Below are 18,840 nucleotides of genomic sequence, written 5' to 3'. Positions count from 1 at the left end.
CCATCCATATCATGGCATTGCACCGGCCGTCTTCTGGTAGTAAAGGTCTGAAACCTTGGTGTAAGTAATGAAATCTACTCTCATGCTAAATGGTAAGGCTTGACAATTCATGTGGTAGACGCGCTCTAGTCCAGGCGCGTAAAGGGTATCATTTCGATTTTTGTAAAAGCAACGGCTGTATACGCTTGCGTAGGATGCATCAGGAAACAAACCGGCAGACTGCAAGCAACAGCTCCAGGACAAGCCGTTCAAAGAAAACCATTGTTGACTTATTTGCCCGCAGCCTTTCGCTGCTCCATTACTCTCAGCACATCAGCCGCATTGTTGGCATCCCCCTTCCTCTTCTTAGGGCCTCTCTTCCTCTTGCTCTTGCCGCCTTGACCGTCATCATCATCTCCCTCGTTGCCCCATTCCGAGAGCTTGACCGGCGCATCGTCAAAGTCTGCCTCGTCTTCGAACCTGCTGGTGCCGAAGCCCATGTCCATATCTTCGGCATCTCGGTCGACGCTCTGCAGCATCCTCTTGTGACGCTCCCGACGAGCCTTGGTTTCCTCGTCGTCGTCCTCTGCTTCTCCCTCCGGATCTTTGTTCGCCGCCTTGAGCTGGGCAGCCCTCTTAAAAGCAGCCTGTATCGCCGGGTCAGACATGGAAGGTCCTTGTAGAGTCTGCGAAGATATAAGATCTGTCTTGGAGTCCTTGAAGTAGTTGCGCGCTTGTGCTGGCCGTGGCGGTGGCGGCATCGCGATTTTGTCGGCACTGCTCTCGGTCTTGGTCTCCTTTTCGTCCTTGACCTCGCCCTCGCTGTCCTCGTCAGAACTGTCGTCCATTCCAGCTAGCGGGTCATAATCATCTCCTGCGTCGGCAAAGATGTCATCGTTGTCGTCTTCTTCAGCTTCTTGCTGTTGCTTTTGATAAAAATCGGGCACCTCCATACCCAACGGCTTCGCATCCTTGTCCGGGATAAATTCCTTGCGCATCTCCTCCTCGGCCCCTGGCTGCAACTTGCGAACCTTCCTCTTCTCGTGGCCATCTTCGTCAATAATAATCAAGACTTCGCGTCCTTTGCTGTCCCGTTCGATGCGGCTTCCGGCCTGTTGCTTGGCACCGATCTTCTTGAACTTGCTGTTCAGGGCGGCCTCTTGCTGAGCCTTGGCAGCCTCTCTCGCAGCCTTCATCTCCACCAGGATCTGGTCGCGGGTTCTCTTCTTTCCGGGCGCGAGAGCCACAGGCGCAAGTTGGCCCTTCTTCTTCACCTTTTCCTTTTCGACAGCCTGCACCTCTGTTGACTCTAGTTCATCAAATGCATCGTCTACTTCCTCTTCCGGGGGTGCTTCCTCTTCCTCGGCGCCGTCTTTTTTGTCTCCATAAACATCTTCGCCCTTTCGTATTCTTTCCAGAAGCTTAAAGTCTAGTCCCTTGATCAGATGCGTGCTCGAAAGGTCTCCTCCTGCAATTTGACTGCTGAGCTTCTCAAACGTCGCTTGGTCAATCTCCTCGTTTTTCAGGGCTTCTTCTAGAGCCTTTATCCTTTTGGCGCGGTCATCTTCCTCGTCATCGGTTCGGTCTCGTGCTCGGTCGACATAGCCCTCTGCAAGTCTAGATCCCTTCGGGGCTGATGTGCGAAATTTCTTCTGGGGTTGCCCTGCCTGGTTCCTCTCGGCAAGTTGTCGCGCAAACTCATTCCGGCTATGACCACCTCCAACGGAGCGTCTAGTACACATGATCAGCCGATGGACCATGAACGGTGTGAAGGGGGCAACATACGGAGTCATAGGAATGCTAGATCGCTGTCGGGATCCCAATGCGCTGCCGCCTGGGGTTGCGCCGCCTGTGGTTGAAGCATTGCTCGGCGACGCAGCCTTCCCGGTGTCAGCACCCAAAAGCTTTCGAAACTGCTGGTTATTCATGATCGTTCTTTCTCGCAAAATTGGTGACAGAGAGGTCAGCGGCCGCAACTTGGGCTAGTTTGTTTGGCGTCGTCGGCCGAAGCTGTCAGTGCTCTCTAAGCAATTGCAGAACTTTGATTAGTCATGCAGAACTTTGGACGTGCAGATTGCTGAGCGCGACGGACCCACCCACTTAACGCGCTTGCAGGCATTCACCTCGGCCGGGGCTCCATCACTTCACCAACTGTCACCACGCCCGTCTATTAATTGTCCCTTTATCGAGAGCAACGAATGAACGCCTGGTTCACAGCTTACAAATATGGTGGATTTCAGCCAGCCGGCTTTTTGGACGGGTTGATCTGCAAGGAAACTTTCAAGACGCCAGTCACAAGACCGCCGCCACCGCTACCAGCACTCGCACAGCACTCATACAGCCGTGAGTCTGCGCATTATCCGAGACAACCGACAGAATGGGCAGTCGCCTCGAGAAGAACTCCTCACAGGTGAGGAAGAGGATTGAGAACCATGAGTTCACCGATGAGACTGGCGAAGAGTATGAGCAAAGCGCTTTCGGCGGCTTTGGTGACTACTTTCGTCGGAAAAAGATCAAGCTTCAAAACTTGGACGCCGACATGCGCGCCGCTTCAAGCGACAAGCCTCAAATATTCAAAGGGGTCGTTGCGCACGTTATGGGCTACACGCAACCGCCCCTTCATATGTGAGTCACTGATACCTGCCACATGTAGAATGTCGCTAATCGACGCTCCAGCTTACACCGCGAGCTTGTTCAACATGGTGCAGGCTTCTTGCAGTACCTGGATTCAAAGACCATGGCAACACACATAATAGCGTCCTCTGTTCCGCCTAAGAAGTCCGTGGATTACAGCAGGTATAGATTGGTCAAACCAGCCTGGGTGACGGACTCAATCCAGGCTGGGAGACTCCTTCCTTGGTCGGATTATCGAATAAACAACCAAGATGGGCCGCGGCAGAAGATCTTCAAGATTGACGAATCTAATAAGCTCAGCCAATCGACACCACAAGTGAAAAGAGGTTACAAGGACCAGACTGATGTTAGCTTCTACACGAGCCAGTTCAAGGGGTCTACTGCAAGTCCCGCGACGCCCTCCTTAAGTCGTTTCGCTGAACGGTCTGAGTCCCCGCTCGCTCAACACCATGGCCAAAACTCGTACAGCCCAGCTCTATCTCAGGCTATGAAGAAGCCACCACTGAAGCCGAAGGATAATGTCGAAGAGTTCGATGACATGGAGATCGACGAGCTTATGGTCGGCATAGTTCCAGAGGAGGAAAAGGCAGTTAAAGCGGAAAAGGTCGAATCAAAAACTGCATCATCGACAGTTGACGAAGACACCATTGGGAGAACCGATGAAGCCAAGCAGGAACAGAAAATGTCAGAGAATATGACGTCCGAGGAACACAACGCTATACTTCTCTCAGATCCCAAGATCTGGAAATCATCAACAGCGAACCCAGAGTTCTTAAAGCAGTTCTACTCGGAAAGTCGTCTTCACCATCTTTCGACCTGGAAAGCCGAACTGAAGTCGAAAATGCAGAATCTCGCCAAGGAAAAAGGGCCATCTCTCAAGTCGGTGCGGAGGAGGCCAGGGTCACGGCGGTACGTTATCCACGTCGATTTTGACAGCTTCTTTTGTGCCGTTTCCCTCAAGAAGAACCCACAATACGTCGACAAACCTACTGTAGTTGCTCACAGCAGCGGCACCGCCTCGGAGATTGCAAGTTGTAACTACGTTGCGCGCAAATTTGGAGTCAAGAATGGAATGTGGATGAAGCGAGCACTTGAGCTGTGTCCCGATATCAAAGTCTTGCCGTACGATTTTCCTGCGTATGAAGAAGCCAGTCGACTGTTCTACGAGTCTATCCTCGATATTGGAGGGGTTGTCCAGAGTGTCAGCATCGATGAGGCCCTCGTCGACATCACGTCAATAATTCTTTCCTCCGCCGGATCCGATGGCGCTGGGGTTGACGAAGGCAGTGTTTGGAGAGAACAGGAAAAGGCCGAGGAGATTGCTCTGGCCCTGCGTAACAAAATCAAAGACGCGACTGGCTGCGCCGTGTCAGTTGGAATTGGGGCCAATATTTTGTTGGCCAAGGTCGCGTTACGAAGAGCGAAACCCGCCGGGCAATTCCAAATTAAGCCGGAGCAGGTGTTAGAGGTCATCGGTGAACTTGAGGTGAAAGACCTGCCTGGGGTCGCCTACAGCCTCAGTGGAAAGCTCGAGGAGATTGGTGTCAAATTCGTCAAAGATATCCGGCAAGTATCCAAGGAGCGGCTTTCTTCTTCGCTTGGGCCAAAGACGGGAGAGAAGCTTTGGGAGTATGCCCGCGGCATTGACAAAACCGAAGTGGGTGAACAGACACCCCGAAAGTCCGTCTCCGCTGAGGTCAACTGGGGCATTCGCTTCATCAACCAGCAGGAAGCCGAGGAGTTCATCCTCAACCTGTGTAAAGAATTGGAGAGGCGACTGCTCAGCGAAGAGGTCAAGGGCAAGCAGTTCACCATGAAGATTATGCGCCGAGCCCAAGACGCACCCCGAGATCCACCGAAGCATTTGGGACATGGGAAGTGCGATTCGTTCAGCAAGAGCGTTTTGTTTGGAATTGCAACTCACAACGCCGAAACCATTTCCAAGGAAGCTGTCTCAATTCTTCGATCATACAAGTTTACCCCGGGTGACCTTCGAGGTCTTGGTGTCCAGTTGACAAAACTGGAGCCTCTCAAATCTAGCACCACTGGGCTAGAGAGCAGCCAACGACGGTTGGCGTTCCCCAATTTTGGTGGCCAACCGTCGACAAAGAAGGCACAGGTAGATCCGATCGAGGATTCAAAGAGTCCTCAGAAGACAAGGGATGCACAAACTCGGGGCGATGTGTCTCTGGATCCCATCGCAGATGACCCGTTAACCCCAAGAAAGCCCAAAGTGCATCCTGCTTTGTCTTTAGCACGGGCCGGCGAAAGGGATAAAAAGGCCCACACTCCTCTCAACATCATGGGCACTCAATTCATCCTCCCCTCTCAAGTTGACCCCGCGGTGTTAGCTGAGTTGCCAGGCGATATTCGGGCTAAGCTTCTGAGAGGCTCAAGGCCAAAGCCGGAGCCTAGACAGACATCTCCCCAAGTGAAGTCGCGGAGTAATAGTCCGGCGGTTCAGGATGAGATGATCCCATCCCAGGTCGATCCAGAGGTCTTCAACGCTTTGCCGGATGACATGAAAGCTGAGGTCTTGGCGCAGTATGGACGCAAACCGGTGCAACAAACCCGTTTGCCGCAATCACCACGCAAGGACCGGCTGATTCAGGGAAAGAAGCCAATAACGCCGACAAAGCGAGGCAAGAACTTGTTCAACGCCAGGGAGAGGCAGCAGGATGCATCTGCCAATCGCCAGCAGACGAACTTCTTGGCGAACAAAGGCCCTGCGAATGTCGCCCAGGAAGAAGACCCAGAAGAGCTAGATCAAGCATTCCTGGCAGAGCTCCCAGAGGACGTCCGGAAGGAGATCATTGAGGACCACCGGAAGAAGCGGCTGGCAAAACGATCTGGTCTTCTCTTCAACGCTCCCCGAAGGCAACAAAATGGCGAGTCGAGCGACGCCGCGCCCGCCGGACAGACCAAGCTGCATTTCCCTGCGCCGCCGCCCAAGATGAGCTTTATGGGTTCCGCCGTGAAGTCGATCCAGGAGATCAAGGACATGCTCGAAGCCTGGCACGACGGGACGCGGTACGATGGGCCGCATCAAGATGATGTCAAGGTCTTTGAGAAGTATCTCGCCAGGGTCGTCTCGGAGGAGCGAGACATGCACAAGGCTTCGAAGCTGGTGCGGTGGCTCGACTGGCTGGTGGAGGACGACGGCAGCGAGGGACGGGGCAAACAGGGGTGGAGGAAGACGGTCGCGGATATCAAAGCGGCCGTCCAGATGGCTGTTGAGCAGAGAGGCTTGGGCCCTGTGAGATTGTAATGCTATTGTACATGTGACGAAATTTATGATAGGATACCATGAGTTGGGTTTGCGGTTCGGCGTTAGTCTACCTTATGCAGCGTTTCCGAAGCGGGAACTGAAAAGCTTCGTGATGTCTGACTTGGGGCCTCACATGTGAGATGTACGTTGAGATGTACGCTGCAAGAGTGAGACAAAGTCATCAATTCAGAGATTCTATAGGCCTGAGAAACACTCAAAACAGGGGGTATCCTCCAAAAACAATAAAACGCTGCTGTCGTGTAACCATTCCTCCGTCCTCCGAAGAGACTCTCTCCCATCACCACCAAGACACCTCATCACCAGGTCGTCACATTTTACAGCAACACGTACGTCGCCAAGCCGCCCACGACAACCGCGGCCCACGACGCGGCTGCTGGCGACGATCGCAAGCCGGCGCTGACCATGTACACGCTCAATTTGAGCGCACCGCCACAGACCATGCCCTGATTTCCGTCGCAGGGCAAATTGCACTGGCTGTCGTCGAGCTTGACCGCGAGGCCCGAGATTCTCTGGGCGCACCAGCATTCGCTACACGTTTAGATCGTCAGTCCTTTTCTCGTCTTGCACAAAGAGGATGAAAGACCACCCAACGATGTAAGAAGGAGGGAGAGGAAAAGAAGGGGTGGGGGGTGGATGAGGGGGAACGCACCGAGAATACTCGACGCCGGCGTAGTTGTACTGCTTATCGGCGCCGGTGCTGCAGAAGCTGAGGCACAGGGGCACCGTCATGTTGCCCTCCATGACCTTGGATGCGCCGCCCGAGAGGGCGCGCTCGTGGGCCGTGTTGGGGAGGTCGTTTGTCTCGTTGTAGCAGCCTTGGTACTTGTACTTGTCGGAGCCCGTGTAGATTGAGAGCTGTGCCGCCGTGAGGGGCGCGAGGACGGCGAGGACGGCGAGGAGGAGGAGACGGGAGAGGAGGGTGTTGCGGGCCATTGTTGTCGTCTTTGACGGGGTTTTCGAAAAGGTTGTGAATGGATGGAATTGCGGTCGGGCGACTGTCCTTCTCTTGCTATCTATCTATTGAGCCTTTCTTGGTGAAGCTGTAGGAAGCTTCGGCAGTGGCGGGATCGTCGAGTGTCGTTTCCTTGCGCGTGGGTGATAGTTCGTTATCGAAGCTTATCTAGAACCAAACAATGGCACACCGGGCGTCATAAATCGTAAGGGGAAATTGGGATGCGTGTAAGGCGTATGCTCATACTCAGGTCGTCTCTTCGTTGGTCCTGCTTCAAGACGTCCTAACACAAACCCCCGAAATGAGTGAACGAGCGAAGCAAAAGAGCGTGGAGGCAAGATTAAGCAGAAGGAAAAAAGATCAGCAGGCTAAATCACTTTTATTCCGCCCGGGCGGCGCGAAACCCCTTCAAGGAGATTTGCACACCATCACTGCGCCGCGATGAGGCTGGAAGCCATTGGTGGTTTGGGTTTAGTGCCCAGACGCTACCGCACCTTTCGATAGACATCACAAACGGGAAATCTCACATTCAGGTCCCTCAGGAACGGTCCAATGGGTTTTAGCGTCCGGGAGCCCGCTAGAGGTCTCGCGTGGTTCTGGACCAGTGGACTCAAAGACGCATTATTTCAGGGGAGGTCCCTTGTTCGCACTTCGGGAGAATAGTGACTTGTCCCCACTGCAGCTGAAGTTTGGGGCGTGTTCTAGACCGGATTAAGATGGGCGAGAACTATCTCTTTGGGTGGGAAGTTGAGTGTGGTGTGGTCCGTGGGCGAGCCCGGCGCCAGGGTTTGAGGATGTGAGGGTGAAGATTTCAGGTGTTTCCACTACGAAGAGTGTGAAGCTTACATTTCTTTGGTGAGGCTTTGGCGTCTCTTGTCATACAGTCACTTGATCAGCTCAAATTGCATACCATTAAATTGTAAATTATTATCGTCATGATTATGAATGTTTCGTTTCGCAACACGTCTCGTTCTCATGGTTTGAACCAAGAGACGGATTACCACCGGCTCATGATTTATTTTAATTAGACCGAGGGGCGTACTGGGCGGGCGATGTTTTCCAACGACAGCATATTAGCTGCCAATCTGCATTTCACTCTCTTTCCGGTCTCTTCCTCCCATAGACGCGGATACGGACGGCCCTTCAGCAGCTGTCGTTGGCTTCCGATTCCACAACGGCAATCACTTTCTGCAGTCTTTCAGAATGACCGAGTGTCAGGCTTCGACAGACGTCCTCTGCTAAGTGAGTAGATCACCTCCGATGATCCTTATCCTCTGCTTTTTTGAAGGAACAATAGACAGCTGAGCTGCCTTGGATTTGGCCTTCGCGTTCCGTGCTGGTGTGTTATGAGAGTTCTTGAACCCACAACATCGGGCCGGCTGTGTCGCAGCATTATTTGCTGTCTGATAGGAACTCATCCGGTTCGGCGACGCCAGTCTTGGAGAGTTCTGTGTGTATATCTTCGTCTAGTAAAGGCTCAAATATGTTCGCGCGTTGCTTCGTCTTTAATCATTCGTCATCGTCACTTCGACTCCTCAAAGTCGTAATCATAATGCATCACTTTATCCAGCGTTAGCACAGGTACACGCATTATCCTCAACTCAGGAATTCCAGGAAGCAACTTACAAAGCACTAATCTCCAAGTCGCCGAATATCCTCGCTTTGAGAGTAACCTCAATGTCAAGATTCAACCCCAAATGTAACGCAAACCCCCTGCTCTCGGACCCGGCATGCTTGTGCTGCCCTTGCCGGACGGGTCTCGTCTTCCGGGATCTTCGCCGTCCCCGACCGAGATTTTGACTAATCTGTCTCAAGGGAAACTCCCGTTCGGATTCGGTTTCCGAAGTAGACATGTCCGTTGCCGGCCCCGCCAACACGGCGGCAGGCGGCGGGGCGGGAAGCTCGAAGTCTATCATCGGTTTGTCATCGTCTGGAATTCGTGCCGATTCCTTATTGTTGCTGTCCTCGTCGTCTCCGCCCATGTCGATGAATGATGTTTGCTCGACTGGTAACGAGTTGTCGAAGGGCATCGGGCACCATATGAATCTGTCGTCGGCGAAGGGCTCTACGGAGCCGTACATTTCTTTTGGGAGCCATACTGTAAGACTATCGCGTTTCGACATCTCATCTGTTGTTCTAATCGCTCTCTTTTCGGTCCTTTCTATAGCGAGTGTAGTATAAGTGAGTGAAGTCGAAGTAGATTAGAAAGTAGCGAGAGTAAAGCAAGCGAGGGACAGTCAAGAATTTGACAACATATACAGGACAACATATACAGGAATGTTTCTTTCCAACTCAGGAGCCGGGAAGGGGAAGGCGTCATATTAGTACCGTCCACGAGAGACTCCAACTCTTTCATCATTTCCCCCAATATCAACCACCAACAGCAACCAGCCAGCATCTCACAAAATCTTGGCACACAACACCGAGCAGGATTCGAAGGGCCCGGCCGCCCTCTCACAACGGGAGCCAGCCCGGCCAGGTATCACTGCACCGCTCAATGAAATCATGTATGGGCCCGGGTGGTATTCGCTTCCCAGGGTGTCAGGAATGCCACGGGTGCGCCCCCCGGAGCTCTGGCCAAGAATCGACCGAGATCTGCAAGAGGCCGATCGCTAGAAGGTGTGGAACCCGCCCCCAACGGTGCAAGAAAACCCGGATTTTTGGCATCTATTTCGAAGGGGTCCTCTGCTTGCCTGGCACCACAAGCAAATAAGCACGCTGCTGATGACATACTAACACCACGTCGTTGTCACTTCGACCCGTTTTATTTTCCATCTGCTTGGGTGCCACTACCACTACCGACAACGGAGTAAACCATAGAGCCCCGAGTGCTAATCTTGGAAACGGCTCAGGGTCCTTACTGTTTTCGCTCAGATCGGAGGCTGAACTACATTGACTACCTACGTTGATGATCAACGTTACGCCCCGCCCGATGTGAACCCTTCTGCTGGGTTGATCAGAGCCTTTTCGTCTTCCTGGTCGTGGAAGCCAGCCTCTGTGGAGTATAGAGGCAAAGCCTATTTTTGATACCTTACTTTTCCGTACACTATATAGGGTCAGCTGTCGCGACGAGATCTACTTTATGGTCGGTCCCTGCAGCCTAGTCCCTGCAGCCTAGAGAGGGAAACTCACTACGCCTTTGCGAACCTGACCAGCTACATGTAGTCGGGTCATCTCATACAGCTCATCCGGATGACCAGCTCAAAGACGAAAGGAGGAGAACCGTCAGCAAGATTCTCTTCTTCTCATACTCAAGCAGCGGCTTCATGGATACCATGGATGGTTATGAGAAGTTCTCCCACGCGAATTTCAAGGAACATTATAAAGTTCCCAGAAGCGATTAAGAAGGGATAATATCTATCATCATTGCCTCTTCCTTGCATTACCAAAAGTTCGCATATCCGTACAAAGAACCTCTTTGCAGGTTCATCAAACCATCCTCTCAGAGTTAAAAAAAAAAAAAAAAAAAAAAGTCCCGTCAAGAAACTCGAAGCCTCTTGAACTTACACACAATTCCGGCAGTGAAAGGCACGGACCAGAAATGGACTGCTTATACCAGATCGCATCTCTTCTTCATGTTGCCACAAGTTCACACATTCGTACACGGAACCCTTTGAAGAAAGTTCCAAAAAGTGACCTTGTAGTGTCAAAGCAAGGCCAGGCACCCAAAACCCGTTCCCAGTAGGAAGCCATCGTGAACGCGCGCTACTCTTCCCCTGTTAATACTCCTTACTCTCATTGTCGCGATTCATCACTCACCACCCTGCCGTTAAAGCCAGCCCCGATTGCCCTTGATCCCAAATCTACCACCCATTCTCCTAAACCAGCCCGCGCTCCGCTCGTGTTCGTCAACAAATCTCACGAGTTAAACACCGAGAAGCGCAAAACATCCAAGTCGAGATTGTCTGACAAGAGAAGTAAGTTGTTTCGAATGGTGCCCTTTTAATAGGCGACCATCCAGTGTTGCCAATTCAACGTCGATTCTCCCGACCAGGACCATCTATGATGAACGCAATGTCGTAGTATCGTCCATTTTCCTTCTATTTATACCAAGTATAAGATGCAGGTGCCCCAAGGCCTTTGTCTATCGCTTGCCGAATATATATCATCCCCCGTGGCTCACTCCCTCTCAGAATGACGTTTACAAACAAGGGGCCCTTGGCAATCTCAATAAGATTACGACCGTCCATATATATGTACCTCGCTCCCCATTGACCTTGTCGAGGCGTCCTCAGAGGTGTAAACTTCTGCATGATGAGATAGGCATCGTGGCAGGCTAGGGATTAGGATGTGACACAGGAGCCTTCCTTAGCGGACAAGTATCTAAATGAGCGTTTTCAAAGTGGATGGACAGATAGAAGACCATCATAGAAGAGACCTGATAAAACTTTGGAGATTTGAGTCCGTAGTATAATTCATTGTGTGCGTAAAGAAATTGGTATCATAGATCGACGCACCAACCTCACATCGATCTCAAGCGAGTGAGTAGCTACAACATTCCTATCTTTCTTAGTAGCAGAGGCAACAAGACAATATCATGCCATGAGAACCATAGTCATACCACTTTTCCTTCCCGTGTCTCAATCGTCGCTGCAATGGCTACAATTCCACGGCCTTCACTCTATATTTTCGAACGTGCTCATCCATACCCCAACTCCGGTGCTATATTTCCAATCATGAAGTTTCAAACGTGCAAAAAGCCTTGAAGCAATTGTCGCCGCATCACGATGCCTCTCCCACGGGCCAATTTTCAATGGTATCCTCACATCACAACACACTTCTTATCCTTCTCTGATTTGCCATGAGTGGCATTCCTACTAGACGTGGAAACTTCCGTCCATGCAGTAGAGCTGGCGACCTCGTGATCAACCTGCTTCTTCTTTTTCTTCTTCTTTTGGGAACCATTCCAACCGCGCCGTTTGGCGTCCTTGATGTTCTTAGCTGCACTCCGCTCGGCACGACTGGGTCTTCTGTTGACCGAAGAATGCGACTGCCGGCCCGCAGACGACGTCGACGGCGCTTGTAACCATGCTGGCATGAGACTTCTGCTGCCAGAAGCTTCGGGCCGGTTTGTGGAGTTTGTGCTGTATATCGTTTCAAGGCGTTCCACCGTTGGTCGTACCGGGCCCGATTGGGTCGGGCGTGGATGACGCGGGATCGGGGCCAGTAAAGGCATCTCGGTTCTGCGGTTCGATTGCTGACGAGTAGGCGCATCAAATGCGCCAGTGACGCCGCTAGGTGTGCTGATGATCAAGGGTTGATCTTCGAACTGTGATTCGGCAACTTGATTCTGGTCCTGAGCTTGTCCCTGGGCTTGAGAAGCGGGCTGCGAGACAGGCTGTGGCACAGACGCTCGGCGAGATCCAGGCCGACGGCTTCCCACTGGTACGCGCTGGACTGAGCTGAAGTTTCCAGAAAACCGTCTAGATGGAGGCAGCTGTTCATGGCTCCGCAGACTGGCCAACTGATCTGCCATGGGGAATGGTGGCAGTGAAGACCCGGCAATGTCGTCGACTCTTGCGTCAGTCGCAGGAGCGGAGTAGGGGTGGCTGTTCAAAGGACCGCCATCTGGACGAAGATAAGATCCATCGCCCGGCTGCGCAGATCTAGGCCAAGTTGAGGCATTGGAAAGACGTCTGACTAACGGCAAGTCGGTAGTAGATGCTGATTGTGGCTGTCGCAGCTCTGCAGTATTTGCAGAGGAAGCCGACGGAATCTCCAAACCCAGCGAGGGAGGCGCCTGAGCCTGCTGAACGATCGGGGATACGACTGATTGCTCGGGAGAAACTGCCTCGGAATCTTGGTGTGTCCCGGAACTTGATGGTCGAACCCCCGAAACTTGGCTGACCATCCGCTGGTCTTCAGGAGAGATGGCATGAGTTTCGCTCTGTCTTCTCGCCCCCATGCGTGGGGAATCTGGTGGCGAGACGTCGTAGATATCGTTGTCAAGATCAACATGGGCCGAAGGGCTGTGCGTTGGACGAACTGCCGAATCTGCAGTGCGCGGCCGGCTCATGAGCGTCGAGTCACTGGCTATACGCAGATGGTGGCTGGCATTAGCCGGGGGGCTGTTGACCGTCTCTTGGTAGCTTAGAGGGCGGCCTGATGATTGAGACAGAGCTGGTCGCGTCGGAAGCGCCCATGCTGATGCGCCAATGGCAGGCGCGGCTGTTTGGGTCCTCGCCGGCTGACTCTGTATCTGCACGCCACCAGGCGTGATGACGGCGTTCCGTAGGAAAGAGGGCAAGTCACCGGGGTCGTCCTTCTGATAGGGAGGCGGCGGTGGAACCCAGTTGTCGGCATCGCTCTCGTGCGGATGCTCACGTCGGCCGTCAGCCCGCCGATACTCTACCGGTCCAGCGGCTGGCGGTTGCGGGTGGCGGCTTCGGTTCATAGCAGCAGCAGTGGCAGCGCGACGAAGCGTGTTGGTGGAGCGGGGCCCGTCATGCGAGTAAGGGGCTTCGACTGCCTCTTCTGCCTCTTCTTCTCCAATCATCGAGGCGGTCTCGCCTGCCCCAGGCGCTGAAGGTGAGGTTGGCTCTTGGACATTGATACGCGGGGCTGCTCCAATTCGTCTTGGAACAAGAGGGTCGTCTTCGCCATTGTCGTTTTCGGCCTGCCGTTCTTCTCGGGGCTGCGGCATGGGTGGCATGGGTGGCATGGACGGCATAGATGGCAAAGGGTTGCTCCGGGCTGCAGCACTCGTAGCTGCACGCATCAAGGCACCGCGATCTCCCCGTTTCTGAGCCACAGTCCTGCGACGTACAATAGCCACTTCGGTATCGATATCTCTTTGCTCCTCTTCGAGCACCTCAGGCTCCTTGGTGCCCACTTCAATCTCAATCTCCGTTCTAACACCGTCTTCGATGCTGTAGTCGAAGTCCAAGAGGGTAACTCTGCCGCCGTCAATGAAGTCGATGTCTTCCTCCTCAATGATGGATTTTCCGGGAGAGATGCCCCGGGCTGCGATGACGAGGCGCTCCTGTGCCGACGTCTGACCAAAGCCCGCAACCCACTTCACCGTGCTGACACCGTCGAGTTCGGCAATCTTTGCACCCCAGATGAAAGTGTTCCGGAGCTTATCACACAACATTTGCCATTGAGGGATCCTTGGATTCTCTTGCGCTCGGGACGATGACGAACGCGAAGGGGGTCCACTGTTTCTTCTTGCTTGTCCAGCTAAGGCTGACAGTCCATCAGCCCCTGAGGAGTTGAACTCAGGTACGGCGTCGAGGTCTTCAGGGACACCATAGAGCCAGACATCTTTTCCTTGGAACCCAGCACTGACAAGATCACCGTGGAAAGTCGCTGCAGGAAGAGTGCAAGGCGTGAGCTTAGCCTGTGATCCTGGATCGGGTTTCGGGCCCGTGAAATAGGTTGTTCCGTTTCTCAGATCTTCTATGCGTACAGCCCTGAATGTCTCAAAACTACGATCGTAAGTGAACGTCCAGCTCGCCTCTTCTTGGGCAGAGTCCTGCAACAGCACAGCATGACTGCAGTCACGACTGGTATTAGGAAACAGAATAGACGTAGTCCAAAGCGCGCTAATGCTATCGTCGGCCATTTGGTTACCCGGGTCATAATACGGAGCTGTGAGGATAACTGTGGTAGGTGGCGATGAGTGAATCGTTGTTCCAAGAATTTGAGTGCCGTCGAACGAGAAGGACAAGGAATCGACTCCGTCACATTTGACAGCGCGTCTATCTGTAGGTAACGCGCCAGGGTTGACCAGAGATACTTCGATACCTCCTTCGTACGCAGCAGCCAGGACAGAACCGCAGGGCGAGAGGGCAATAGTGCGCGGAGCGTGATCCAAGATCAGAGACTGGGTGCGGCGCGGGGGTGACTGCTCTAAATCGTAGAGGTCGACCTGCATTTCAGAAGATAACACGGCTAGCATCGAGCCGTCGTCCTTGATGCAGGTCGACACGGGGCGGCGCAAGATCTTGAATTCCCTCTTGACGTCGATATCCTTCCCCCGAACATCGAGAACGTAGATTCGAGATGAGTTGTAGGCTAGGATATGGTGACCGCGTGGCGACGGACTGAATTGCATTCCCTCGCCACCGGGGCATGACGAAGAGCTGATGGAATTGGATATCAACTTTATAACGGTTTCGCGGGGTCGCAGGTACGCTTCGAAAAGGTTGCGTTTGACCTCTCTGGCGAATAGTCGCCTTAGACGCGGAAGATCTTCATCTTTGACATCGGTATCGCGAAGCTGGGGATGGCTCGAGGAATAGGATTCGCATTTGAAGAGGTGGAGGGCATAGAGCTGGGCCTGCTGGGCGACTGATCGCCATTTCGAGTTGAGGAGGATGAGAGACGCAAAGGAGTCGGGGTCGGTGAGTTGCAATATCCTATGGCCAATGTCAGTAAACCTGTGATAGGAGAGAGATTGAGAGAGATGGCAGGGACACAGCCATACTGTTGGATAATCTCGTCCGGGAGGCGATCAAAAGCGGGATCCGGAGCCAGGATGGGGGGTTTGTCAATGGACGACCGTGATCCCACTTCCCCATGTCCGCCAGCGTCAGTGCTGGTGTCCATGATAGACCAAGGGCAGCCCGATTGCTTGGTTGCTTGCGGCGAAGTTGGTATCGCTGCGAGGCTAAGAGAGCGAAGGGCGGGAGGAAGTTGACATGATGAATCGTCTGGAGTTTTGGAAAAGGGCCGTTGTTGAGACGAAGGAGGAAGGCAGCGCAGTGCAGTGCAGGAGAAGCAGTAGTAGGTAGCCGCAGAAGCAGAAGCAAAGCGTTAGAGGCAAACGCAGAGACAACAAGTGCAGGAAGCACAACAGTGTGAGCTGAGTGTGGGATCACAGACTTTGTCTCTATTGGGCCCTTTGGTCTCTAGGCTGGGACTTGGGAATTGGGGACTGAGGGACTTGGACATGCGGCTGCGCGGGCGAACGCAAGCAACATGTGGCGGAGCGACGCTACTGGACCACCTGAAGCTAGCCCAATATCTTTGTATCAGTGGGTGGATGGTGTGAGTGGTGAGTTGCGTGAGGGCGTCCTCCAAAACAATCAGGTGCATTTCTGTCTGCCTGCTCATTCTGCCCCCCATCCCCCCTGCTCCTAACGTACTTTACCCACTGATTTGGCGCTAATCATCGGCGTTGGCACCTTATCGGAAGGTACCCGACCAACCCGAGCTGACCTTGCCTAGATCTTCCGTTCCATGGGGTCCTTGGAGTTTCTTTCCGCAGGCAAACACATTTCAAACAGACCAGGGACCCCCTTTCTATCAACAAGGCGTGACGACCTGCACATTCCGAGTCCTTTCTGTTAGGAGTTGGGACTAGGGAGTGCTCAAAAGAACTTTGGATGCTCATGGTCAAAGGTCGTGAAAGTGAAAGATCTATTTCTTGAGGTGTTCTGCGACACGCTTCGAGGTTCACAAAACCACCGATAACACTACATGAAAGGCAACCAACATGCATCCCATTGCAACCACAGCTGCACCCCCTTAGCCGCTGGCTCTGCCATTGACATTTGGGCAAATGGAGCCTGTCTTGCCATTCCAAGGTGGAGATAGAGGCCTTGCTTCAGAGACACAAGGCTTCGCTAGGTCAGTTGGAAGCTGACAACATGAGGCTGAGTCTTGAAACAATGTAACAGCAGCAGACTCTCTACCACTTCGTTGGGCTTACTCTTTCTGAGCTTATGTTGGCTTCTCCTTGCCTCATCAGCATTTGGCTATCGTGACTCTTTGGTGTCTACTTCAGACACAACATCAAACCAGTGGCGGCTGGCTATCCTCTAAGAACCAACAGAGAATGGCAGACTCGTTCTCTAATTGGTGCAGCTTTGACGCTGCTGGGGAAGATATTGAAACAGGGATGCGGAACCTAAGCGGCAACCTGCGAATCGCGATATGCAGGGAGAGAGCCTACTATCAACTGTGTCAAGTTGAGCCCCCAAAGGCGTTAATCAAATGTCTTTTGGCAGCCATTAGTCTCATATCGACATAACTCTACAAGTGTGAAAGATGGGCCTTCCACATCTCAGCTAGAAAGGTGGAATGCCCCGCCTACCTTAGCCCAACCGCCCGACATAACTCTCTTCCAACAGCCCACCTCCAACACGCAGAAAGCCCAGCGACTCGCCGAGGTTGTAGAATTTCCGAATGCGGATGCGCAAGATATATCGTCGTGGTTGCTTCAAGCCTTCAAGCCCTTCACAGCGACCAACCACAGCGAGACGCCAAACACCCTCCGGGCGACGGGTGATGCTATTTTTGGATTTTGTGGTTGAACACCACATGCTGAGTGTGTGCCTCCACGGCTAAACCCGCCATTCGGAGACGTTCGTCAAAAAGAGACAGCGGACGCCATGTGTAAGATAGACAGCCTGATGCCATCTTATGTTGCCCGAAGCAGTGTGGCAGTTTCGACTAACCAACGATATCACGAGACAAGTCAGCTGGCTTCACTTTTCTCAATTCTTACCTTTTCGAGGTGCCGGCTTACCTAACCCGGACACGACTCGGCACCGAGTCGGAATACGACAAGAATGGACATCCGAGGGTAGAGAATGTCTCGCCAGCGCTATTTCTGGACCTTGCGAAGTTTTCCCATGGGCCATGAGTCCATGACTGCTGGAGACCTTCCCCAGTATTTCTTGCTTCATCTAAGCAGCGGTCCCTTGGAGGATGCCCATATTTACCCCGACTGAATGCTACAGAATAAGGAGCAGTGACGCCAAAAAGCAGGGAGCGATAAGAGCTCTGTGACAGTGGATAAGGATCAACAAGAAATTCTCGAGTCTTGATCCTTGGCACAGAGGGGAACACGGCCGGTACTCGAGCAAGGATAGAAGCTCGTCGACGGACTACGAGAACGCGGAAGCCTCATCTATCAGATGAAGCGCCAAGCCGGCAGCACCCTGCGCAGAGGAAGGAACCGTAGTCCCCTACGCGTGCGTGGCCGTGTTCGTGCCAGGAGCTCTCTGTTACCGGTGCTGTTTGAGCCTGGAAAAGTTCATCATGATTCCCTTTTCAGGATGAACTAGGCGGCCGTGAACTAGACAGCTCGGCAATTGATGACAATGTACGCAACGGAGTGTTTTTGCGGCAGTTTTGCTCTGATACGATCAAACAGATGACGATACCCTTGTCTCTCCCTCGGTGAACCACTGCCGTCCTGTTACCGAAAACAGCGAAGCCCCGGCTCTTCGGCGGCCTGCTGTTGGACTGTTGGATAACGCTCCAGTGTTTCCAGTGGTCCCCTGGAGGCCGGCGGGGTGTTCGCCGGGTCTCTTTACAAGGACTTTCTGGCTTCCAGAACCCTCCTGGCCAGCTCTACCTGCGTACCCTGCGTAGAGCCAGCTAACAGAAGATACAGGCCCTGGCGACGTCACTGCAGATGGGCTACTTGGCAGTGCGCTGACACAGCCCGTGCCCCCTATCAAGTCTGCAGCGCGCAGCCAGCATGGGGGCCCTGGCGTGGAATTGTAGATGGGAGATGGCAGTTGTAGTGCGTGAGGTGGGCAATATCACCCCAGAAAACCCGCATTCCCACCTCCCGTATCCATTCTTCAGTGAGGTGAGAGAGTTGGGGTACCCAGCTGTAGGCTGTAGCAGTTGGGTAGGCCAAGCCAAAGTTAACAAAGACATGCTCGGCGCCGCCAAGATTCGACACATTCCAGATTATCGTTCTCAGCGATATCAATCGTCATTCTAGACGGTGGCCCACCCCTTTCTCTTTGAAATCGATCACTACATCTACGACCTCTTCTCGTCCGAGGCTGTCCGCAATTCCATCTACGATTCCCTTAAGACTCATCTTCGGCGTCTTACCCGCGCCATCTCACTGCTGCAGAGAGTCTGTGAGACTGGCACGGATCCCTCCTCGGAAACGACATGCAGCAGCCGCTAGTTTAGCCTCATTCTCTCGCATTCACTCACTCGCAGTCTCTCGCTCCTCCTGCTTTTCCCCCGCTCGGCTTTGGGCTCTTGTCTCCCGAAGCAGAGCAGACGGCTT

At 53.2% G+C, this 18,840-nt stretch overlaps 4 protein-coding genes across 4 annotated transcripts; 1 reads left to right on the top strand and 3 right to left on the bottom strand.

The window, feature by feature from the left end:
• Positions 1–269: 269 nt before the first annotated feature.
• On the bottom strand, positions 270–1,772 carry N0V96_002246 (uncharacterized protein; the record flags this gene model as incomplete). Its single annotated transcript, XM_053187713.2, has 2 exons — positions 270–1,710; positions 1,765–1,772. The coding sequence occupies 2 exons, from the start codon at positions 1,770–1,772 to the stop codon at positions 270–272; spliced, it is 1,449 nt and encodes a 482-aa protein (XP_053055217.2).
• A 584-nt stretch (positions 1,773–2,356) lies between these two features.
• REV1 (deoxycytidyl transferase) lies at positions 2,357–5,881 on the top strand (the record flags this gene model as incomplete). Its single annotated transcript, XM_053187714.2, has 2 exons — positions 2,357–2,604; positions 2,656–5,881. The coding sequence occupies 2 exons, from the start codon at positions 2,357–2,359 to the stop codon at positions 5,879–5,881; spliced, it is 3,474 nt and encodes a 1,157-aa protein (XP_053055218.1).
• Positions 5,882–6,216: 335 nt separating this feature from the next.
• On the bottom strand, positions 6,217–6,835 carry N0V96_002244 (uncharacterized protein; the record flags this gene model as incomplete). Its single annotated transcript, XM_053187715.2, has 2 exons — positions 6,217–6,430; positions 6,552–6,835. 2 exons carry the CDS (start codon positions 6,833–6,835, stop codon positions 6,217–6,219), a joined length of 498 nt encoding a protein of 165 aa, XP_053055219.1.
• A 4,781-nt stretch (positions 6,836–11,616) lies between these two features.
• N0V96_002243 (uncharacterized protein) lies at positions 11,617–15,376 on the bottom strand (the record flags this gene model as incomplete). Its single annotated transcript, XM_065756475.1, has 2 exons — positions 11,617–15,214; positions 15,369–15,376. The coding sequence occupies 2 exons, from the start codon at positions 15,374–15,376 to the stop codon at positions 11,617–11,619; spliced, it is 3,606 nt and encodes a 1,201-aa protein (XP_065614844.1).
• Positions 15,377–18,840: the final 3,464 nt, after the last annotated feature.

The sequence above is a fragment of the Colletotrichum fioriniae genome (genome assembly GCF_027942845.1).
Source record: "Colletotrichum fioriniae strain IMI 355084 chromosome Unknown scaffold_2, whole genome shotgun sequence".
NCBI classification, from domain to species: Eukaryota; Fungi; Ascomycota; class Sordariomycetes; order Glomerellales; family Glomerellaceae; genus Colletotrichum; species Colletotrichum fioriniae.
Note: the sequence above shows the minus strand (reverse complement) of the source record. Positions and strands in the feature narration are given on the sequence as shown.